The sequence below is a fragment of the Cariama cristata genome, unplaced genomic scaffold, assembly GCF_000690535.1.
Source record: "Cariama cristata isolate BGI_N322 unplaced genomic scaffold, ASM69053v1 scaffold2944, whole genome shotgun sequence".
NCBI lineage: Eukaryota > Metazoa > Chordata > Aves > Cariamiformes > Cariamidae > Cariama > Cariama cristata.
Genome location: NW_009614503.1, coordinates 77,443 through 99,563, shown reverse-complemented (window position 1 = coordinate 99,563; position 22,121 = coordinate 77,443). Strand labels below are relative to the sequence as shown.

Sequence of the window (22,121 nt, the reverse complement as noted above, 5' to 3'; positions counted from 1 at the left end):
GGTCTGTCTTTAGAAGGCTACTGTAGTGGCATCTATTGTTGTAGTAGAACTGGTAGTTTACTATTATATCCTGTCTCTTTGCAGTTGGTCCACACATAGGGCGTTATTGTGGGCAGAACAATCCAGGACGTGTCCGGTCTTCAACAGGGATTCTTTCAATGGTATTTTACACCGACAGTGCAATAGCAAAAGAGGGATTCTCAGCAAACTACAGCGTGTCGCAGAGCAGTGTATCAGAAGGTCAGTATTTATCTATCCCGCAGGGCTTCTTGGAAAATATTCTCTGTTATGTCTTCTTGCACACCAGGTGTTGCATGAAACTTTAAAGAACCTTTGATTAAATAAGATGGTGGGGAAGGGTTGGCTCTGTTTTTCTTTTTTCTTTTTTTTTTTTTTTTAAAAGAACAGCTGCCCTTTGAAAAGCAGTGCAAGAAGCAGAATTCTCCTTACAGTTTTATTCCGCAGTATTGCCAGGAAGTTGGGATAATTATTTTGAAAAACTGTACTGACCAACAAAACACAGGAATGCAGAGCAATTGAACACTTGCATTAAAACAATGAAACATGAACAATGAATGCACTATCCAGAGCCTTCTTTTATTACATGGAACAAGCTTTGATGATCGATTTCTTGAATAAAAAGAACCCATTTAATATATGTGCTCTTGTTAAACCATTTCATAAGCTATCTAAGCTTTGTTCTCTGTCTCGTATTTTTTTCCCAGTTGCCTCATTTTCATGCTTACCCTTTGGACAGAGAATGAAAGTGAGGGAGACGCAGGAAAATAATGGGCTGTGTTACACCATGGCCTCGCAGATTTCCTTGCTTTGCTCGATGATAAAACACACACTTTAAATCAAACTCTCTCTCCTTTCTGTGACTTACTGAGTTTTGAGCAGATTCACCCAGATTTGATGTACTTGTTTAGTCAAAGAAGGAACAAAAGAAAAATGAGCAAACTGAAATTATCCCTGTTAATCCCCACATCTCCTCTGCCCCTTGCCTCTTTAATAGCTTTCTTGTATGTGCATAGCCAGGAAGAGGGAACGGGACGTACCCAGCCTCTGTGGATGGGAAATATCCTCCTCCATCTCTCTCAGATTGTACCTCCAGCTAGTTTGGCTTCTCCTTATGTAGGTGCTGGTCCTACCTCTTCATTAGCTAGCACAGGCAACTTGGGTCCCCATGTCCATCTCCTTTACAGTCATCCTCCCTGGGCTATAGAGGCATCATCACACTGGAGCCAGAACTAATAATATCTGCTTTGCTGAGATGAATTCAGCTCTTAAACACAGGACAACAGAACAAGAGAAGGTAGCGTGTGTGAAAACCCTTTTGGATAATAAGAGGAATCATTTTCTATGATGCAGGCTTAGGCAGAGGAGTGATTCGCCTTGCTTAATTTCAGCCACCCTTACTCTCTGTGTTGTCAATACAGAAAGGATCACCTCCAGAGGACAACTCAGCCTACTTATCTCAGATGGGTGAGATGTACCCGGGAGGTACTTGTCCCTCTCAGTAGACTACAGGGAAAGCCCTCATGTCTAGACACTTTTTAGACATTTTAATATGAGTCCCACCTATCATGTCTTGCGTTCTTTGTAGTGGCTTATGACTCTCCTTTTGATTCCAAGCAGAAGTTAAATTACTTTGAGTCTTACCCTAACATAGTTCAGCTTCAATACTTCACCCAAGGCCCCTAATATGTTGAAGCAGCACAGAAATGGGAGAAAGGGTGGTATGCCACGGGAAATACAGTTTGGCAACAAGTCTGATAATTCAATTATGGGGCACTCTAACTACAACTCCTATAAGGTACCCTGATAGCATTTCTGAATAGAAGTTTTTGGATCTCAGATAAAAGATTTAAACTTTTTCTTCAGAATATTTTAATTTTCATTGAAAAATCAGAACGTTGCTTATGAAAAGCTCATTTTTCCAACTCAGATTTTGAAACATTCAGTTCAGCACCCACCCCTTTGTTAGAGATACGTCAGCTCTAGAGAAGATGTGATAAAAAGGAGTGTGTACTCAAATGTCAGGGCCTCTGCTTCACACACTAGTATTTTACCTTGAACTGCTAATGAAGGAATGAATCATATTTATATACTATGAAGTCCCTAAACAGAAGCATAGGCACATATTATTTTCTCCTGCCCTTGCAATGGGGCTGGTAAACTTTTGACAGGGGGGTGCATGAGCAGCTGGGTGTGAGGATTCATCTAAAGCCACCGGCATCTCTTGCTTCAGTGGGGGTTCGAGCCTTTATTTTTGAAGAGTGAGAGAAGAATTTAGCCTCTATGCCCTATCAGCCTTTGAACTCAATATAGTGACTAGGGTGTCAATTGATTCTAAATTATCCAGGTAATTTTTGTGTCAACAAAAAGAGATTGGATGGAGACGATCAACTCTTTTAAAATACAGCACGTTACAGAAGAGGTGGCAATTCCCTTAGGTCAATAACCTTCTAGTCTGGATTCAAATTTGGTTGATCTGTTTCTTTCCAGTGTCCAAGATCCAAAGAGAATGGCTGGAATTTTAATAATATTTTTTAAACATTTTATACTTTTTCTACTGGAGTAAATAGTTTTAAAATAAAATTATTTTATACAGTCATCTGGTTTGTCTTTTCTGACTTGTGCATAATTATGACTTGAACATACATTGGTTTATATTATGAATCCACAGAAGTGCCTGTGCTACCCTAGAAAAGAGAATTCTATTGTCCTATATTGAAATGGCTACAATGCTGGGCTAAAAATATTTGTATAGCATTATTACTGCAGGAATTGCCATGGCAACTCAAATGACAGTATTAAGAATGACACCATAAGCCCAATACTGCATCACTTAAAGTTGCTAAAGAATTCAAAATCACATAAAAATAAATTCTTTAGATATTCATATTCAAAGCAGGAAAACGTTCTCATTATTCAAAGTCTAAACCAAAAACCTGACCATAATAATGATGGTAATTTACTTTTCTTCAGATTTCCAGTGCATGGAACCACTAGGTATGGAGTCAGGAGAAATTCACTCTGATCAAATCACTGTCTCCTCCCAGTACAGCGCTATCTGGTCTTCAGAAAGGTCCCGGCTAAATTACCCTGAGAATGGATGGACTCCAGGGGAAGATTCTGTCAGAGAATGGATACAGGTAAAAAGATAATGCTTTAAAGATATTATTAATAATACTCTGTGGAGTTTATTGAATGTGGAGAATGCAAAAGAAAGAAAAAAAAACCACAGTAAAGTACTTCTACATAATCTAAGAATCACTGCAAGTGAATACCTCACGTTCCCTATTAGACACACAAAAAAACCCTGACTCCCAAAGGCATAAAAAAAGAAAAGGTCAGGAAGATTAATTCTTCTACTTCCCATGTCTATTGTTTTTTCAGTCTTCTGGGCACAAATAACAGAGATTTTAGTTTAGTGGAAAAGTCAATATTAGTTTAACATGCACTTAAAGTGGAATGTCCCAGTAAACTGAGCATGTGCTATGTCTCTAGCTGATTACAGTTAGGCATTAATACGGCATGGTGTTTTCATGCACTTAGAGTTCACCTCAGAAGACCTATGTCCCTTCTAGAATATGTTACACATTAAATGAGTTCAGTGGTCTCTGTCTAGTGGCTATTCTTCTACAACCTTAAATACAACATTCATTAGCAAGATTGGCTGTCTCGGCTTTGCTCTGTTAATACAGGAGAAATTGTGCAAACATCTGTGGCCCTGAAGAGACTCCTTGAATTCAGTCAGTCTACTTGGGCTTGTTTGCTATTTGTTATCAGGTCCATAGCTTAATGGTGCATGATTCCTGAACAGGTTAAAATTATTCATTTGAATTACTGTATACAAATAATCTATACTAACGGGCAAGTATTGATATAATTAGGTGAATAAAACACTGATTTATCTTAATTGTAGGTTGACTTGCACTTCTTAGTTGTAACCTAGATTCTATTTCTGTTGGCAAAAGCTAAGAGAAAGGCTTGAGCACATTAGATCAATATTACTAATATTAAAAACTTGTTCATATATTTGAAACATTCCTCCTGCTTCTGTTGTTTTCTGTAGGAAATTGCTGACTGACATATAAAAACAATGCCTCATTAGCCATCCATACAAGTGTTCACATTGGTGTTTCCTGTGAGGTTTGCTGTCTGCAATAAAGCTTAAAAACATGTTGAGCAAGTAGTTAGTAAAGGGAAGAAAGAGGGGGAAATCTTTCCTTTCTGATCCTTGGCACACAATGGGGCTCTCAGGTGTCCTGCTTAGGGGCCCCTACACATCCTGAGCTCATGGCAACTTGGTAATCGTGTATGATGGACCTAATCAGACTTCAGAGTGGCAAAAAAAAATCTGTTGATCCTTACTTAGGAATAAATGTTAAAATCTCCCCAGCCTTATATAAGCAAGGCTTGTTATTAATCATTGCCACTTGCAATCCATGGAATGCACATGGAAAAAGGGTGGAATGCATCAGAATCAAGTTCCATGTGTTTCATCTGGTCGGAGGGCCACCACTTTTTCTTTATTTCCTTCTTTTCTGCTGTCACTTACACATTTATGACTGGATAATCAAAACAAGAGAGCTAGTCAAATCTCATTCATGTGTTCTGTGTGCTTATTAACTTTATTAAGTTATGACTATGTACATATATATATAGTTTAATCCTTTGACTTAGAACTAGATCTTTCTGAGAGAAAGTTTCAAAGGACTTTTTTTAACCATTAACTTTTTTAGATAACAAACACATAACAGAATCCAAGCTACTCTGGGGTTTATGCTTAAAACAGCTCAGGGTACCTCAGGCCTCCTGCCCGTGAATTTCTCAGCCTCCTTTGCCTTCTGCCATAAAGCCGGGTGCTCAGGGGCTGAAACAACCACTGAGCGTAATTTTTAGCAGCTTTACACTGCCTCCAGCTACCACATCAGCCAAGAAGTTGGTGGTTATTTGTATGCCATACTGCTCATGCCACAGCTCTCACCTATTTCACCCAGCCCCTGGTTTGGTAAAGGCAGCATGAACCATTTCTCTGAGCAGTGTAGGGCATCTCCTCCACCGCCCAGGGCCCATGTGGAGGGACCAGCACGCACAAGGCAGACTTCATGATGGAGCAACTAGGCTGTAGCATCCTTTACTGCAGAGCTGGGTCTTGTTTCCAAGATCAAGGCTACAAAGTCTTGCTTGAAGATTCATTACATTGAATAGGCGTGCTTAACGTGTTGAAGAAGAACTGTTAATTGTTTCTACCACTCAACCTATGTAGCAGAAGCAACCAAGCTAGTTTGGAGATTGAGTCTGGCATCCCCTGGCTTTTCAAAAGGTGCAGTGGTTCAACTCGCCTTTGGTTCCGTTTGTGTCAGGAGGATATTAATTCTTATTTATTATGATTTAATTCAATACTAACATTGCTAATTCACGCTTCCAAATGTGTTCTAAATGCTTTCCTCTTAAACTTCATTGACAATCTTGAGACAGGCGCTAAGTGCTTCAGACCATCAGGCACCTCAATAACAGGGTCCTTGCACATGTGAATCACCATCTTCTACAAAGGCTTGATACCATTGGCAGTTACCACACATTGTGAGTTTGTATCTGGATAAAATATTGAAATCCCATGTTTCCTCCGTACAAATATCCCCGGGAACAGATGTTCATCTCCATAAGAGCTTACAGACAAACAACCAAGGATAAGCAACTAATAAAATACTCTGAAATTACCTGTTGAAAAAAAACCATAATATTTTATAAAAGGAGGAAGACACTTGTATATGAAGGACTGAGGTTACTTTGTTCTGTTTTGTTCTGTATGCTATTGTAAACTAGTCATTTATGTGAAGTATTTGCTTTTGTGCAGTATAGCATAAATGGATTTTTGTTGCACAGTGCAAGAACTCTAGAATATATTAAACAGCAAAAAAATAGTCTGAAGGATATAGCAATGCTGAACTTAGAACTTTTAAAGTGAAAATTTCTGCCTATATGCCCTTGTCTGAGAGACAAAGATTTTGTATATGTCAGTATTCATTAATCTTTTCACAATTGCAGGTTTCCATACCTGCACACACACTGCAGCTGGTTAAGTAGTGATGTCTACCTTCGAACTGCTAATATGCATACGTAACTACAGCATATATATGAGAGATGTACAATCATACATGGGCAAAGCAGCTTGAAAATTCAGCTCCAAATACTAATTTCCTTAGTGTATCATTTTTTTCTATAGGGGAAATATTATAGTTCTCGTTTCCCTTCCTTTAACCCCTCCCTTCAAGGTTAATGTTTTTGCTAAGACAAAAGAAACAGAAAACCTCAGTTAAGTATCAGCAAAGGGAGATTGGTATCTATAGAGGACGTCTAGAGGGCATGTGATATGATTGTCTCCTTTGAGGTGTTGACGTCTTTCGGACCATTTTGCTGAAAAGAATTAGGAAAATAGCGTTGGCATGTTGTTAGTAATGGATTTGCATGAATTCCACCTGTGGACGTGGAACCCATTCTTTGGTGGAAAAACTAGATTGCTCCTTTGTGGCTGACAAGGAACTAACTCCTGAGTTCATCTGAATGCCGCCTGCTTACTGGGCTCTGCTAAATGAAAGCTCTCTGTCCATTCTTTTCCTTATTTATTTTGAAATAAATGTCAAAGCTTAGATTCAAATATCAATAGCACAATCACACCGTAAGTCTGCACAGTACTTTCTCAATTTTATTTTTACCCTCAAACACACTTTTTAAAATTGCTTGACTAACTTGAGATTTGAAGTGACTCCATAATCAGAAACAGAGTGACTCCAGATTGAGTTTCTTCTTTAAAAACACATTAATAAAGTTTGTGGATTTTCTAATATGAATGGAATAAAGATATGCATGAGGCAAGGGCTGCCAAAAATAAGCATGAAGTTAGTTGTCATATGGGACGTTATTAGCTCCTCAACCTTAAGCTCAGCCTACTTGTTTATTACACTTAGGTTTCACACACTCAACTGCCCTTCGGTGTGAAACAGCATAATTTAAAATAAAAAATAAAAGCAGCCCTTTAATTTAATCAAGAGCAGGGAACTGCCATTGCAACGTAAGTCATTGTCCTAATGTATCCTTTCACAGGAAAAATAGTATAGTGTTTCCATTTCTGTAATCTGAACAACAAACATGTTAATAGGTATCAATTACCAGCCAGTTTCAGTACTCAGAACCACTAAGAAGGCCAGTGCGAGGGCTTCACATCTGGTTTTAGTGAAACTGTTCCTGTCTGTGGTATTTAAAATTTAAAGAACTCCTGTTATTGTGCAATTGGGAATCCTAGGGGAGTACAATGTTAATGAAATCCATAGCGTGCAGGGATTTTATGATTACATTTTCAAGGCATTCCTTCAAAAGGGACGTCTGATTTCTGCCATGGCAGCAGTAATTCTGTTTTTACAAAGAAGATTTAATGTTTGCATTTAAGAACAGCCGTTATGTTTACACTCATCTGAAAAAGTAACATGTGAAATCTTTATATTTAGGGAACTTTTTGCATCTTTATTTTTGAAGCCTTTGAGCAGGAGCCATGGGCTGCTGTGCATGGCAAGCCCTTGCACCTCAGGGATGGGTCATGGCCAGCAGCCCCCCAGCACAGCACAAGAGTGGGGGAAGCTCCAGGATAGGTGCCATCAGCTAAAGGCACTTGAGACCCACGTGTGTGTGGTTTTGAAGGGAGACGGATTGCCTGTTACCAGGGTCACTGAGAACCTGTGCTATCATCAATCCTCATAATGGTGTGGGTTTTCAAACCCACAAGGAGCAACACCTTCTGGGTACTTTTACTGCAGAATGTTTTCTATCAAAATGTTTCTTCTAATGCATATAACACAAATCTTTATACTCCCACCAAGCTAGATGTTAGTTTCTGGGTGGCACAATTTTTCTCTCATCCTGTAACACTGAGCGAGACCTCCAGCTTGCCCAGAAAGCAAAGTGTGTTTGTTAATAACACAAGATCTTCAGTTCATATTATGGCTGGGGTTGGACAAAACCATAAATCCAGCTTTAAGATTCTTAGTATCAGATTGAAACTTTGCAGCCATAAAACAAAAAGCAGTACACTGGTATAAACACACTCTGCCAGTTCAAATTTGTTCAAAAGAGGTTAACAGGGGGTTAACATAAATAGACATTATATTCTGGATTGGGTATTATCTGTCATTCTGCAGCTGACATAAGGCCATATGCTAAGATGAACTCCTTGTGTGTTCTGGCTAATATGACATAAATGGCTAATCCAGCCCAAATTTGTACTGCTGGGTTTCTCAGCAGTGCACAGAGCTGGTATCACATGTAAACAGCCAGAGCCTGAGGTTGGCACAGGGAGGAGGTTTGGCCGGCTCCCTCTGGCCTCTGCCTGCCTGTCTCCACCTCGTCCCGCACCCATCACTTTGGCACCTACGCCTCTTGCAGAGTAGACCTCTAGAGCAGTCAGCCCTAGGAATACCAGCTGATCTAGTGCAAAATTCTCCGTCTGCATCTTGCAGCATTTAGGGATCTGGAGAAAGGCCAAAGAGGTAAGAATAGGCCTCCTCAAAAAGCAGCCTGGGAGATCCCCCTCGCCTCCACTGATTGAAACATCAGTTGTTTATTTAGCACTAACTCTCCTGTGCAAGGAAAATACACTTCAATTGATTTAAAACACTTCTATGTATACACTACTTCAGCAGAATGAGAGGGACCTCTGAGGTGGAATTTTCCTTCCACATTTGTCTTCATTCCTTTACATTTGCAGTAACCTACGTTCTTCATTATTTACTCCTTTGTAAGCAGAACCCAGGAGCATGCATTGCTGATGTGAACTGGTATATGGATTAGTACAGATTTATTTCCGTAGCACTTCTGAAAATAATTGCAGTTCATCATATGGTGTCTTGACCTTTCATCTGTGTCATCGTTTATTTCCTTATCAGGTATTCACTTAAAAATATAGTCAGTATTTATATATGCTGCTGCACAGCACATTTGTTTCATTAACAGGTTTATTCTTACATCAGGCAGCTATTTAGGTTGACTTTACCGAGCAAGCTTATCTAAATATTTCACGTGAAAGCTCAAGGAAGTACAAGTCAACAATGCCCATTATTTCTATTCTTATTATTTCTGTTTCTTTTGGAATTTGATATTGCAGTGAAGTGCATCATATTACTGCATAGAATAACATGAAACCTGGGAAACCTCAGCCTCCCAGTTCTCCTAGCCTTTGAAGGACTGCCTGAGAGCTGAAGTTCAGAGGCTTTGTGGCGGGGCTTGTCCATCGTTAGGAAGCACACTGACATGAAAGCAGAAAAACCGTCAGTCCTTTGTCTTCTCTACCACATTAGAATACAAGTCATGTATTTGGTTCATGTCATTTTACAGTTCATAACTGCACTCCAGAAATTACAAAAAGCAGTTATCTTTGTGTGGAAAAGCGGTACCGTTATCTTACGGTCTTAACATACTTCTCACATGGGCAAAGAATGACAAAAGAATATTCCTTTCTGGAAATCACAGCCAGTACAGACATAGTGCAGAACTGAGGTTAATTGACCCAGCAGGATACATTTATACCTTTATTTACTGTGACATGGGAATAAACGGTAGAGTTTCACAAAGGCAAGTACTGAAATTAGACAAGAGGGAGAGGGAGAAATAAAAGGGCTCTAGAAAGCATGAAGGTTTTTTTGATTATTCAGAGTGCTTTAAGAGCTATTTTAGTACCAGAAAGTTCCCAGCCATAGATTTATCACTCTGGGGAGGCTGAAGGGATGCTCAGAGAACGGTACTAAACTGTTGGCTGGCTTATTGCTCCAGAAGTGCAGGTGCAAAATGCAGTTTAGAAGAAAATCTTCTCTACCTCCCTCTGATATGTTTCAGCATCAGCCCTAATACAGAGGGGACTCCTGCATGGCTTCAAGCAATCCTGCGTGCAACATATGGAGGAGCAGCAGAAGCAGAGCCCCTCTGAGCCTCCACTACCAGCCTAATCATTATAATAGTTTCAGTTCTTTCAGGGGATCCATTATGCGGAGATCTGAGTAGTTTGTATATAACTCTGTAATTACCTATGCATCCACTTCCCAGTCCAGGCCTACATCCCCTCAACGGCTGCAAGACAGATGGCCCTTTAGAGCTGAGATAGCGAATTAAAAATGTGTCCAGCAAAAGCACTGATTCAGCAAATGCGAAAATAAATTTGTAAATTTATCTCACTTTCACTAGTTGGTTCCAGGAGGGAAAGAAATTAAAACCTTTAAATATAGTTTTAAGCTAAACACCACAAGTTCTTTTTTCTACATCACAACATGTTTTTCTTCTGCTTTCTTTCACAGAAATTAAAGCCACTTAAAAAGCTCTGTACAAAACGCTGCTTCTCTTTTTTTTCCATTCAGCAGGTTCACATGTTTGACTTGACTCAAAAAATTTGTTATAGTTTGCTGGTTTTTCTGCTGTCAAACCAAAAAATCAGTTGTTTGTGCCATTCTGCTTGGTAGGGGAGCTCTCTCCCAGATGGCTTGCAGACCTCGTGGGGGCTGAGGCAGCCTTGCCCACCCAGCTACCAGGCACTGCAACACGTCTGCTCCACCGCAGCCAGGACTTTCTGCAGATGTGAAGGAAGGTATCTCAGAAGGAGATTTTTCTGAGTCCAGCAGAAATAAATTAATCTACAAGACTGGGCAGGTGTCAAACTGCGGGTGAAGTAGAGCTCAAGGCTAGAAGTTAAGTGACTAAGGGTAGTGGCTAGAAACACAGCCTTGGGTAGGAGCGCACAGCTGAGGCATGTTATAATAAGCAGAGTTGTTACTGAGCTAAAGGTCTCTGTTCTCACGGGGCCAACCCTGGGCTGGAGATGATAGGTGTACCGCTGAGTGCTTTGCAGAGACAATTGTGCATTTTTATGCACTCTTTCACCACTTGACCAGTAGTATGAAGCTGAAGAGTTCATGAGTCCTATAGGCCCTTCCCCATCCCAGCATTCATGCTCCAGATTTTCTGTTGCTGAGCTATTATTTGCCTCCTCTGTCCTTGTGTCATCCTGCTTTTCTGTCCCAGTTTAATTGTGTTCTGCCCATTAGGTGACATTTTCACAGCAGTAGCAAAATAGGTAAAGTGGAAGGATAAATGAGATTTCTTCCAAGTGGTAAATACCTGCCTTTCAGAAAGCAATTTGTGTTCTTCCCACAAAAAAAAAAAGAGAAAAAAAAGAAAGGAAAAAAGAGGTATGTTTCAACAAGAAAATGCTTCCATTTTTGCTTTACCTCTAATGTTTTCATTCAAGGTTTTAAAAAACTCTTTAAAAAGGCATCAGAGTAAACTCCATAGCTGTCTGATAAACAAAATCTACTAGCAGAGAAAACACAGTTGACCAAACATTAAGCTGAGGTTCAGTTCCTCTGTTTTCAGGAACAACAGACTTCTCATCAGAGAAGCACTGTTTACATGTAACTTCCACCAACCAGCTGTACCTGTGTAGTCTGGTCTTTCTCTTCATTGCAGCCTCCTGTGTTGAACACTTCGGGCCAAACTCGTTTCTGGTGTTGAACCTCTGAAGCTGCTGAAAAGGTTGATTTGTCCTATCACATATAAAACCAGGGCATATTTTAACTGGTCTTATTTAGGTTATAGATTATCGTACTATAGACTAAGGTGACTTTCAGCCTTAACAGAGGCAGGAGCAGGCTCTTCTGTTGCAAATCCGATTAAATTCAAGCTATAGGTTGAAGGACTGACATAGCATAGAATAATTTTTAAATGTTCTTATCAGGCCATAAAAATTAACTGTCCATAGGAGTGTTCCCCCCTTTCATGATACACTTAGCTAAGAAAATACATCCTGTGTTTATTTTAAAAAGCCACAGCACTTAAAAATCAATGGCTTTGCTCTTTACGTAGCTGGAGTTAGAGCAACTTTGAGAGAGACAGAGCTGGGGTACACAAACCAGGCGCCATCACTTGGCCAAAGAAAATCCTGGGAATGAAATCGCCATGGCTGGAGTTTGAGGACGCTTTGTTGAGAGAAGGGCAGAGCTGGGGGCAACCAGCCTCCCTGGTTTGCTTTAGCACCAGGGGGGAAGTTCTCTCGGTAGTCACTGTCCCACACTGTCCTGCACTGTCCCTTCTGCTGTCCCCCTTCCTCCTCTGGCACGGGACAAGAGCACAACTCTCAGCAGCAGGTCTTCCGAATCACAGCCTCAGAAGTAGTTCATCTATACAAGTACGTTTCCTCAGAGCTATGAGGGACATCCCAAGGAAAAAGCGAAATGATCTTTGCATGTATAGTCTTTGTCTCTCATTTTTCACCATACATTTACAGTACCCTCACCACACCGTCTAACTGCAGCTACCTGACATTTTTCTAGAAGGCAGCAGAAACTCATATTTTAAAAAAGCAGTGACTTGCTTGGTGACCCAGTAGTAAATTAAAATCATCATACACAATGTGTATGAAATAGAAAATCGAATTTTGGTGCAACAAAACTGACAGTTCCATTTAACAGAGAATAAATGAATGCAGACTCCTGTGGATGACTGACTGATTTAAAAAGACTGTGCTGATTTTCCAAGATGAGAAGGCTGATCACAAGAAAATACATATATTTCTATGTGACACAGGTTATACACCTATTCCAATTGCCAGCGAAATTAGACTTAAAAAGTATTAAATCTTAGACACTGTCACTTTTTCCTCATTTTGTTGCTCTTTTTTATAGAAAACCCAGAACCTGAACTTTCAAAAATATCTAAGTGTAGCAAATTCCAATGATTTCAGTGAAACTCACTCTGAACAATGATTGCAGTCTGATCTATCTACGCCACCAAGGTGTGCTGTCTGAGACAGTAGAGGTTTAATGCTGCATAGTATATCATCCCCTCACTTACCAGCTTCCCACCCAATTAGCATAGGTATGCTGTGAAACAGGAAGAAGCAGAAATTATTTCTGTGTGTTTACACCTGTGTAATACTGTACTTACATTCAAAATACCAAAAATATTGTAAATCAAGCCCTTCTGCCTGTACCCTCTGATTTTAACAGGACGGCAGCTGGCAAAAATATGCTACAGAAGAAGTATATATAGGCAAAATTCAGTGTCTTCCACCCGAAGCCCAGTTATTCACATGTGAAGCAGTCTGCTAGAGAAGCTTTGGATTACTTGTTTCCCATTTGTACACCAGTTACTCAGTACACTTAGGCGAAAAAAAGTTGTACAATTATGTCCTCTCAGAAAAGAGTTTTTCTGCAAGTATTGCTATAGAGTTTCCCTTTTCTATAGTTTCTAACACAAACTGGGGAAGGTTACATTCAAACTGCACTAAAGAGTTGTCTTCATTCCAGATCAGAGGATTAAGCTCAGGTTTAAAATTAAATGTAAATTACAAATAAGCATTCAGAAAACGTTAATTAAAAGTATTACGTTCCTGACTCATTTATTGCTCAGCAAGGGTTCCTAAGTATCTTAGCTGGAGAAAGGGGCCATTCACATTCCTCCTTTTTTGACCAAGTCATTGTACATGTCTTAGGTTATCCATTTGCAAGTTAATGTAGTGCCGAAGCAAAGGTTTTCATTTTAAAGAAGTAATATTTCACAGCAAGATATGCTCCTGCAAGATGTAAAACAATCTTTTTCTAAAGCACTGGGAGTTAATCAGCCTTTCTCTTCATTGCTACAAAGAGGGTTCGAACGGCATAAGGTGCTGATTACTTAGATCTCAGAGTCTATAGAAATCCCAATACGATTACATTTTCCTCCCTTTGTTACCAGAGTTTATTGTATCTTGGTGTTCAGGTTTTAAGTAGTTTTCAAGTAAAAAAATATATTAAGAAGAAGGTATTTTCTGAGTCTTCTGAATAACGATCGTGTTACATCAGAGCACCACATGAATGCCTAAGGTGGAGCTTGCAAATGAATCGCAGAAGGATCGTTCCCTGTCACTGCATGTGCACTGGATGCATTTCATAGAATACAGGGAGCCCATTTCAGGGGAGCATTGCATTGCCTTTACTTTTAAACCAAACTCCTTCAAAGAGTCACACTAAAAATATCACACAGAGCTAATGCGTACCAGTGGCAGTGCTTCTCCCAGCCCACTCGCAGCATTTCTCTTTCACATTTGATCTTTATGGTTTCCATACTGGAGCGATTTGGTTTGCTGAATTCTGGAAATGTCTCAAGTTGAAATGCTAGTGTATTAACCTGCTGTACTGAGTCTCTTTTGTTTCTCTTTACCAGAGTGCTGCTTGCCAATTTTTACAACTACAGCAGATTTTACTATTCAAACAGAACCAGATGGAACACCAGTTCAAAGAACATGTCAGAATTAAATATTTCTTTTTTAATTAGTTGCTTCTGATTTATGCAAAAAAAAATTAACATAAGAGTGGGAGAATGTGCCATGAATCCAGATGCAACACAGCCCACACAAGCATTATCTTTTCTCTCTCAGAGACACAGAGGCCTTTTCTTTAATTTTTTCTTGTCTTTTCTTTTTTCCTTTTTGTTTCTGGATTTCATTTTTCTCACACTTTCTGCATCTTTTCCTTCTTGAACCATCCCCATAATGATGACTGAAGTTCTCTTATGTTCATCAGTCATACTTTTTCATCATTATCTTAAATTTTCTCTTGTAGAAACTGGCTGATGTGCCTCTAAAAAAACATTACTGTACTCAATACTGCAATCCTAGCATCAGTATCTCAATGTGATAACATCCTTTGAGTCTATTCTTTGCTTTCAGTTGGAAGAATCTTTACACTTACAATTTTTCTGCTGCAGAAAAGAATTGTGAGAAATATTTCGACTACTAAAGAAAGTTCATTTCCTTTTTGCTGCCAAGCATTCCTATTTCTTTGGCATGAATGTTTGCTCATCTTCTTTTTCATACTTCCCCATTTTTGCCAAATCACATAAGCGTCAGTTCAGTAAAGCATTCTCTATCCCAGCCAAAACCAGGACAGGACAGTTGTTAGGCACAAACTAGAAGTTGAGCGTATGATTAGCTGCTTTCTTTTCTGGGGCTTTCAGGATGTTGCTGTCAAGGTCAATGAAAAAGATTTCAGTGACTCAGGAGAGATCTTACTAACAGCAATATTTTCTCCTCACTTTCTTTATGGAGCTTCTACAAATATCACTGAGAATTTTGCACAAAGATCAGAGATGGTTTACAGCCTTAAGTATTTTCACTTAAAGCCAGGGTTAATATTTACACTCTGTTTTTAATCAAGGAGTTGTGTTCTTGTAATGACTACTCATTTCAAGGACAAAGACTTTTGGAAGTAATTTTCCAACCAAATTAATTAGATTATTTTCTGAATTTCTACTAGAGCCTGTGCCATTTTTGCTTAGCATTATAATCCTCTTTACTTAAAGCTCAATAAATAAAAGAATTACATGATAGTTGTATATACATCATGGGAGAGCATGATTGGTCAAATCAATAGCAACACCTAATAAAAAAGATCAACTCTTGCTTAATTAACTATTTGACAGAAGAACAGTGAAGCATCACAACAGTTAATCTGACTCAGAGCACTGTATGCTATCTAGGGAAATGACACAGTTCTCTAAAAATATTTACTTTGGTATGTTGTGTCAAGTGATGGATTGTACAGTTTTTCAAGCCACAAAAGATGCCCACAACAAAAAGCTTCCTGTTGTTAATCAAACTCCAGCACTTTGTCCCTTATTCTCTCAGGCTGTTGAACAGATCTACAGTAAGAGTGTTAAAAGCTGGTAAAACTGCTCCCTTGCTACAGCTCCCTCAATGACTGTATTTTATTTAGCAAGGCAGATTTTCATTCTGGAAATAAGGTCTTCCATGGTTATATATGACAACAGGAAGCAGCAATATTAATTTCAAGTCATGTATGTTGTGTGTTGTTCTTTACCCAGCAGTTTGCTAAGATTTGCTACATGATACATTGTGCAGAGCTAAATGTTATTTTTTTTCTTTCTCCTTAACTGATCTCTAACAAAATGCGTATGCCACCCCTTGCATATCTATGTCTTAAAAATGCGTCACCCACCCACATTTTTTGGAGACATTAAGACAGTAATAAAAATATTTTCCTGGGTGCTAAAAGATATTGCAGAATAAATAGGAAGTAATTCATATGTAGAAACAGGTAGCATCTTGCAATATGCTCTCACAGGAAAAAAATCAATTTTAGAAGTAGGAACAATTGGGGCTTTTTTTACATGAACATTTCTTTCCTGGAAAACAATACACACTTGAGATGTTCCTCATTTCTTGTAAGTTATGGGCCCATTCCTATAGGCAAGTCTGCTCCCAGTCTTGTACTTAGGAATAAAAGCGGTCACATTGCAGCACAGGCAATTATCAAAGGCTATGTTTTTGGATAAGGCCCTAAGGCATCATTTTCCAAGAGAAATATGCTTTTTAATCTGAATGAAAGTGAACAAAATTTGAAAAAAGAACAAGTAACATACTGCAGTTAGTCACAGCTGAAACTCTGGTCATGGAAATGAAATGTTAAGATTTCAGGTTTGGAGTCAGCTGCCTATCTCGGATCACAGCCATAAAGCATGCAATAACTTACAAAATCACTTGCATCCTCTAAAATAAATACCAGATGTTTGTTTATCGTATGTGCATAAAGTTAAATGTCAAATAATTGCAGGGAAATGCATTTGAGGTTCATCTTCAAAAGTACTGTATTTCATCACCAGCTCTTTCCACAGTCCATTTCAAAGTGAAATACAAATTCTTGAAACAAAAAGGACAAGAAGGCCAAAACAAAAAGCTAGTTGTTAAAGATTTGTATTACTATCATCTCAGCTGGAGGAGACTGGATCTGAGAAAAATGGGTTACCTCTGGTCATGTTAACACTTGAAGACCTCTGTGGAGAGGACATACTAAGTTCACTGGAAATTACACAGGCAGTTGGATGCTATAAGCATAAGCCTCTAAAAAGCGTAAGAATTCCTATCTATTTGGTGACACAGCTGTACTAGAACTACTGCCTTCTGCAATGATTCCTCTGGATAACACGGTACAGAAGAGCTGAGTCTTACCACCGCTACATTTTGGTACCTTCAGGTTCCAATTGTTAATAGCAGTTGATATGGTTGAACTTCAACTCTGAGCAGTCCCTGTGACATTTAGAATGCGTATTGTATGCACAATTTTGCATTTTACAGAAAGCAAAGTTTCAAAAGACGTTGGAAAGAAAACAAAATACATCACAAAGTGATTAATGAAGGTGAGCTTAAAATGCCATTAAAATGTGTCATGCAGTTTCCAAGGTAGTCTTCTACATAATTTATTTCTATCACCTTACTTAGAGAAGAAGATTGGTACATTTAGAGCTTGATTTACAAACGTACTTAGGCACCACAGAGGGGTGCTCGTTGTTGCAATTCTGTTTGTATGTTTTTTTTCCTCTCCAGAGGCCACTGCAGAGAACTGTCAAAGGGAGGAAAATGCCTTGAGCTCTCTCTCTCTTTCCTGGACCTCTGCACTGACACAGAGTCAGTACTAAAAACTCCAACCCTTCTGCTTCTCTGCTGCTTAGCCCACCTTCCTTGTTTGCACTGCTCCTTTCTCACAAAACACTGATGGAGGAAGGTTATTCTTTTTTCCTCTATCAGCTTGTGAGCAAACACCCCCTGGCATGTGGCAGGTCTGGGATTACAGTTTGCTTTTGCAAGGGGTTTAAAGCTATGGCATGCAGCTGAACACTCAAGCCATCAGCCTCCAGGCACTCCAGGAGAGGACTGCTGTTGACATAGTTCCAGTTTTCAAGAAGTACGTAAAGATTTGCTGATTCCGAGAGAGCACATCTACGTGAAGAGATGTTCTCCCTAACAACAAGAGATGCCTCCCTCCTCCTGTACTGTATTACACAGTTCCTGGAGCCAGGAGCACTAATAAGGTTGCCTCTTCCCTGCCTATAGGCAATAAATTAGAGGTCTTCTCAGAGTCTCTGTCTCTCCCAGTGACCTGTTAACTTCTGGCAGGAGAATTTCTGCCTGTCTTTTGAATTCTGCCAGGTTTTAGGCATGAAGGTAGATGTCTATAACCTTTTTGTGTTTAGGACTTAGTTCTGAGCAGTGGGATAGATACTGTTGGATACTCAGTGCCCCAGGAGTCAAGGGGGTGTATTGAATACAAGCATTTGGGACCAAGCAAAGTTTGGAGGCCTGAAGTTCTTTGATGGGACAAGACTGAGTTGCCTGAATGGTCAGTGACTGCTAGCTATAGTTGTTAGCTCAGGCATCAACTAATCAAATCTTCCCCTAAACCCTTGATGTTAAATTTTAACTTGGCTTCAAATACCTAGAACTCTTGTAATAGGCCATTGCTTGACTTTATTCACAATGAAGTACTTACTGTATATTAAAAAGCCTCTACCAGAATCATTTCAAATCAGTTGGAACGGTACAGGCTTGGGACCCTAATCATTTCAAAACTGAAGAGCTGTTTCAAATTGTAAGAGAAGCAGATCATTTAAATAACTTAGCTCTGCACTCCCTCAGACTTCCAGATTTTCAAGTGCACTTCAGCCTGGAAGTGAATGTGGTATTGGACATAACTCAGTGCAGCACACTTTACAATCAGCAGAGTACAGTTTGGAGAGCATTTGAAGTTAAGCTGAGATTGCTCAGTGCAATGGTGCCCAGATTCCCCTATTAACTTTCAGATTGCAACAATCTAACATCTGAGACTCTCCAGTTACTTTAAATCACTTGATTGTTTTTGTAAGGTGGTGCTGGGATTTTTTTTTTTTAAGACTGAATTTTTCATCACCACAAAATAAAATGTTGCAGTATTTCTCCCCTAAAACCAAGGGCTAAAATGTTACGTATAAACTTTATCAGCCTTAAAAACGGGCAGGGGCAGGGGCTTTGCCCTGAAAGCTAGTTCTATCTGTCACACACAAGGCTACTATTCTTGTGTTAGAAGACTTCAAAATGCCTTGCATATGACATGGGCATTGAGAGAGCAGCCAGTCTGTCCTCAATAGCACTTCCTTCAGTCTTTTGAGAGAGAATGCACAGCATGTTGATTTAACCGCTCCAGTGCCTTTGGATATATGACATGCATCCAGGAAAAAGGATGCATGTGGGACACAGGGGACATATATTCTGCATCCTGCGTACTTTGGAAATAATGAAAAAGCCTGGGACATTCATGGGACATTCACTTGAGAAGGGTTATTTTAGCCTATTATTATCCTACTAAAGTCTGGACAACTGAAGTTTAGGGGAATAGTTTACTCTGATTAATATTTTGTGAATAGTGTCATTTTATATTGAAATTAAATGGTTTGTGTTAGGAAACAAAGAGAATTCTCTGCAGTTCTAGCTGCAGAGAAAGAGGGTGATGAATTTGCTTTTAATTGGATTGTTGTTATGGCTAAAGAAAGGCTGTAAGGAAATGGCAGGTGTTTCAAAGCTGTTGTCACCAACCTGGCTGTGAGAAAGTTTTGTGCCTAGTTTCAGCCATTTGGCAGCTGGACTTTGTGCACTGGGACAAAGGTTTCTTTTGCCACGAGAACTGACGAGTAGCCACACTCCTGCACCCCACATCATCCTCCCAGCTGTGTCAATACATCTTCTGTGATGCCCCATGATGAACTAGATGAGGAAACAGATCTGGATGACAAATAAGTAACTAGTGGAGGGGAAGCTTAACCTAAATCACTTGTCCATTTGGTGGCAATGTAAATTCATGAGAGAAGGAGAAAGAGAGAGAATGAGTGAAGAAGAGAGGAGGCCTCTAACATGCATCTGTGTGCACACCATAGTGTTCATTTCTCCAGCAAGTTCAAAATGCCATTATTTTCTAATGATTACAGTTCACTACATTTGACACTTGGAACAGAATTATTGCACTTGTGCTAATGCTTCTTTCTTCAAAAAGTCATATGGCATAAGCAACTCATTTGCGTTTTTCCCAACAAAATCACACAGTGATTTGTAATTATCTTGTGACTAGCTAATACACCACAGGATTCTTCTCTTCTGTTTGCAAGTGATGAGCTCCTGGGTTTTAGTAGAATTCTTGTTATCATTCCCTAAGTGCATGACTTTTTGATACTGTACTATCAAATTTCATCCCATTTCTAATACTGCAGTCCTCAGAGTCATTCAGTTCTCATTGCATGACTCTCCTCTGTATTGACAATGCCTTGCAGCTTTGTGTCCTTAGCGAATTTCATTAGCATCTATGCAGAGCAGTTAATGAAAGTATTAAGTAAGACTGTTCACCAGACTGGTCCTTGAGGAACTTCTCTAGTACCTTCTCTGCAGTCTGATGGTTTCCACTTGCACTGATGGGGTCTCTGGTTCCTCCCCCATAGAGGAAAGGCAGTTCTCTGGCATGTGAACAGCCCTCCTGGCTAATTAGGCGAATGCTCCTGTCTCCTGTGATGACACTGTTTACAAAAGAGGAGATTATGGCTATGTTATTATCAACAATATGTTGCAATTTCCTTTATATAAAATCCTTACTATCTTTGTAAAACATGGGGAGACAGACAGGGTGTCTCTTCTCCCCAGTAACTATCAATAGGACAAGGGGAAACAGTCTCAAGTTGAGCCAGGATAGGTTCAGGCTGGATATTAGGAAGAACTTCTTCACTGTAAGAGTCGTTGGAACGGGCTCCCCAGGGAGGTGGTGGACTCACCATCCCTGGAGGTGTTCAAAAAACGTTTAGATGTGGTGCTTTGAGACATGGTTTAGTGGGTTTAGCAGGCATGGTGGCATCGGGTATACAGTTGGACTTGATGATCTTTGAGGTCTCTTCCAACCATAATGATTCTATGATTCTGCAGTGTTGTTATGCTCTGAACTGATTGTCCTCACGTCCCTGTTCATTTGTTACCACAGGTAGATCTAGGCCTTCTCCGCTTTGTTTCTGGAATTGGGACCCAAGGAGCCATCTCAAAAGAAACAAAGAAAGAATATTATTTGAAAACATATCGCGTAGATGTCAGCTCCAATGGCGAGGACTGGATTACACTGAAGGAGGGAAACAAGCCTGTTGTAAGTCTTTGTTCTTTTGCCTCTCTTTGGCCAGGAGGTAGGCTGTTGAACTGTTTAGTTACTATCAGTTGTTAAAAATGAGGAAAAAGGTATCACAGGTTTAATAAGGTTGATCAGGGTAAACAATATCCCAAATCCAAAAGATAGCTATTGTCTCAGTACTAATGAGCCGCAGAAATTGTTTATCTAAAGCCTAGAGCAGCTGAAAAGGGTGCAAGGTGCTGCCTGGTCTGTTGTACCCACCATAATTTGAGCGGTTTGGGTCTTTTCCCTGGAGTATGCTGCTGTTTCCCAGTTTGCAAGAAATTTTCTATGTGACCTTGAGAAAAACATTATGGAGAACCTTTTAAAGAATATGTAGGACCCTTATCTGCAGTGAAGCTCTGGATATGCAGTGCATCAGCTCCTCAGCTCCCCGTGCATAGCCATACTGTCTTGCAGTAGTGCTAGCAAGTCATTAGTAGTTTGTTAGACTTCCAAGCATCTCAGTGATGGGGATCATGCAGACAGATAATTAGGCACATCTTTCCGTCCTTACAGATTATTATCACCTTTCCATTTATCATTGGATTTGCTCTCTATGACCTCCAAATGAAACAGCTGTAGACACTCATAAGAAAAATCTTCATTGTCCGCTACCATGAGCATAAAGCTTGTTACTGAGAAGTCAGTTCTGCTCCAGCTCTCACACGAACAGTCCCAGTGAGGCAGTGCCTCCCTTCCCGCCTCGCTCAGGATGTGCCCAGGAGCAGCATCCCTAGAGGCTGCCAGGGGCTGATGCAACTGGAAAGGTTTTGCAGTACCTCCCTTCAAAATAGCTTTTTTGTGACCCTTTTGTGAAGACCCAGAAGAGCTGTTTAATATTAAACACTATCAGTGTAACCATATCTAGCTCTAAATATTTGGTTACTGCTCTGTCCCTGATTCATCTGTAAGTGCTATGCCAAGTCCACTACATTTATCTAATCAAAATGGTAGCAGTGTTTAACACATACGTCTTTCCTCTTTGAAGCACCTTGTAAAACAATAAAAAATGAATCCTGAAATCTTCTCTTTGACAGGTATTATCCTGGTTTGACAGAGAAGGAACTTTAG

The 22,121-nt window shown here is 39.7% G+C and overlaps 1 protein-coding gene across 1 annotated transcript in view; it reads left to right on the top strand.

Annotated features, from left to right (window-relative positions):
* Nucleotides 1-22,121, top strand: part of NRP1 (neuropilin 1) — a gene marked incomplete at its 5' end in the record, with an annotated part of 65,911 nt that overhangs the window by 12,365 nt on the left and 31,425 nt on the right. Inside the window, 3 exons of the mRNA XM_009699428.1 lie at nucleotides 85-240; nucleotides 2,992-3,158; nucleotides 20,871-21,026. Coding sequence (XP_009697730.1) covers nucleotides 85-240; nucleotides 2,992-3,158; nucleotides 20,871-21,026 — 479 coding nt within the window. The remainder of the gene's footprint in view (nucleotides 1-84; nucleotides 241-2,991; nucleotides 3,159-20,870; nucleotides 21,027-22,121) is intronic.